The 2,523-nt window shown below is 33.9% G+C and overlaps 1 protein-coding gene across 1 annotated transcript in view; it reads left to right on the top strand.

Moving 5' to 3' along the window:
* The first annotated feature begins 891 nt into the window (after positions 1 to 891).
* Positions 892 to 2,523, top strand: part of LOC106462789 (disheveled-associated activator of morphogenesis 1-like) — a 122,936-nt gene continuing 121,304 nt past the window's right edge. Inside the window, 1 exon segment of the mRNA XM_022390130.1 lies at positions 892 to 1,491. Coding sequence (XP_022245838.1) covers positions 1,471 to 1,491 — 21 coding nt within the window. The 5' untranslated portion in view covers positions 892 to 1,470.

Raw genomic sequence — 2,523 nt, 5'->3', positions numbered from 1 at the left:
CAATAAGTGACGTCATAGATGAACAATGTCGTTAAATAATATAATATTCAGACAAAAATGGTGGAAACTTTACGTTTATCGCTTATCAAATTTAAGCATTCGTTAAAAATGGTAGTCAGTAAAAAACTAGATTAAACTGTTAAACGCTGTAATTAACTCTGTTATTCTAAAGCACCGTAAGTCTAACAGCTAATTTGTTAGGCCTTAATTAACTGTTTCGTCGATGCATTCATTTCATACGCCTAACAGTGCTTAGTTCTCAGACCTTCAAACTAATTTATTTTAAGATTTTATTGAAACGCATGTAAAATCAACTGTGAAACACCAGTTACCATACTTATTATTTTTTTACTTCTCATACTCTCTAATTTATTATTAACAAAGTAAATGATTTTTTACTTCTTTGTATCACAATGGCTTATCCAAGTTTTGGTTTATTAAGTTTATCGTTTTGATAATAATATTCCATAATGGATTTTTTATTCATTGAGATTAGCTTTTTGATATCAATATTCCGTACGTGTGGTAACTAATGACATAGGAAAACATTTATTAGTTCTTTAGTTAGGTAAGCTACGTCTATATAGTGTCCAATATTCTGTTTAGGGATACACATTCACACGCGCACTTTCTTTGTCCCTCGGGCAGACACTAACACGATAAGAAACTAAATGTCACTACTAACTGGTTCACACAGTAGTAGACTAGAATTGAAACTTGACAAAAGACTACCTTTAATCGTTCTCCCACCATGTTTTAAAATCGACTCAACCCGATCGATAAGTTCTCGTGTGACAGTGAATGTCGTTTATTTCATGGAACAAGCTAGATATCTAAAGGTGAGCCTTGTGCGTCTGCGTGTACGCATGCGTTCTTGTTACACAGATTGCCCGGGTGAAGGACCGGCTTTCTTGCACACAGACAAAGGCGTGAGGAGGATGGAGGGCGCGGACAAGAGGACAAGTCCAGTTTGGGTCTACTCACGACCAGGGAAGCAGAAAGACAATCTTTCAATGTAACCATAAAAATTCAACTAACGAGACAGAAAAATTGTAGTACCATGGCTTAGATATAGCAAATGCGCCAGGCATTTGTAGTAGATGTCTTGTGTTCATATAGACAGACAGACAGACATATAAATATAACCGGTAACTTTGTAAAGTAATTCTGGAAAATTAAAACAAAGAGGAATATATATGAGAAGGCTTCACTCAGTAAGAAAACACTTTTCAGAATCTGAACAGTATTTGTTTGTCTAAATAACAGACATTGATATTAACCGGACTTATCTTTTCTCACTACATATTTCACAACCTCCTCGAAACGTCAGCTTTAGGATTTTAGTCTCCAGACATGACATCAACAACGCTGGAAGCTGGAACCATTTTACACTCAAACTAACAGAAACACTGACATCGAGTTTTGAAAGCCTTTTTGTAATGGACGACATTATTTGTTAAATACCTGACGATGGACTCGGTGAGGTTTAAGGTAAGAAAGTGTTTGTTAGTCATCTTAGTTCAAAATATTGGAGTTTGAAACTCTAAGCTTAAGAGGATATCAGAAAAGGTATAACATCCTCAGAGCTTGATAAATCTTTAACAGAATTCTACTGTTTGCCTGTTAGTTTTTGTTGAGAGGTTTTCAAGGGCAGATTAAATTTATTATTGCCAGATACACTATAACATCACTAGCTTCTTGTTTGGCCTATGTTTTCTATAGAAAAATACATCTAGAGCTGTAGTGATTAATTTTAAGTAACGAAACGATATTCAAGTGTTTGTGGTGAAATTTAATCCATTTCGAAAAGGTTGTAGTGTCATTATTTTTTAAAACAATCATATTTCTAGAGATTGGACTTTAACACACTATATGTGTACACTTTATGTTCATTCGAATGGGTAAGAACTTTCAAATGTACTAGAAATAGAGCTGAAGCATTTAGATTTAGGGATTAGTAATGATACATGTTTATATACACTGTTCTCTTAATTTTGGTACCGTTCAGTCTGTCTTCAGTCGTGGAACTCTATACAACTGCAGTGACTCACTCGCGTACACACACACACATGATCGAACACAGACAAATCAGTTATTACTTCGTTTCAGCCTGCATAACTGATTTCTCGTGTGGCTAAGTCTCTATTTGTTGGGGTGGAAAAACTATTCACAGCGTAAAACTATTAATTTGTCTGCCAAGTTGTAACTTTTTGGTGTAATTAACAACATTTGATAAAGAATGTCTGTAGCAATGCTATGTTAACACGTTTAGAATTTATAGTTTATTTGAACACTAAATCTTTATCTTTATGTCTGCCAAGTTGTAACTTTTTGTAACAACATTTGATAAAATGCTATGTTAACACGTTTAGAACTTACAGGTTATTTAAACACTAAATCTTTATCTTTATGTCTGCCAAGTTGTAACTTTTTGGTGTAATTAACAACATTTGATAAAGAATGTCTGTAGCAATGCTATGTTAACACGTTTAGAATTTACAGATTATTTGAACACTAAATCTT

Source organism: Limulus polyphemus, unplaced genomic scaffold (assembly GCF_000517525.1).
Source record: "Limulus polyphemus unplaced genomic scaffold, Limulus_polyphemus-2.1.2 Scaffold1252, whole genome shotgun sequence".
Taxonomy (NCBI): Eukaryota; Metazoa; Arthropoda; class Merostomata; order Xiphosura; family Limulidae; genus Limulus; species Limulus polyphemus.
This window is presented reverse-complemented; position numbering and strand designations above follow the sequence as displayed.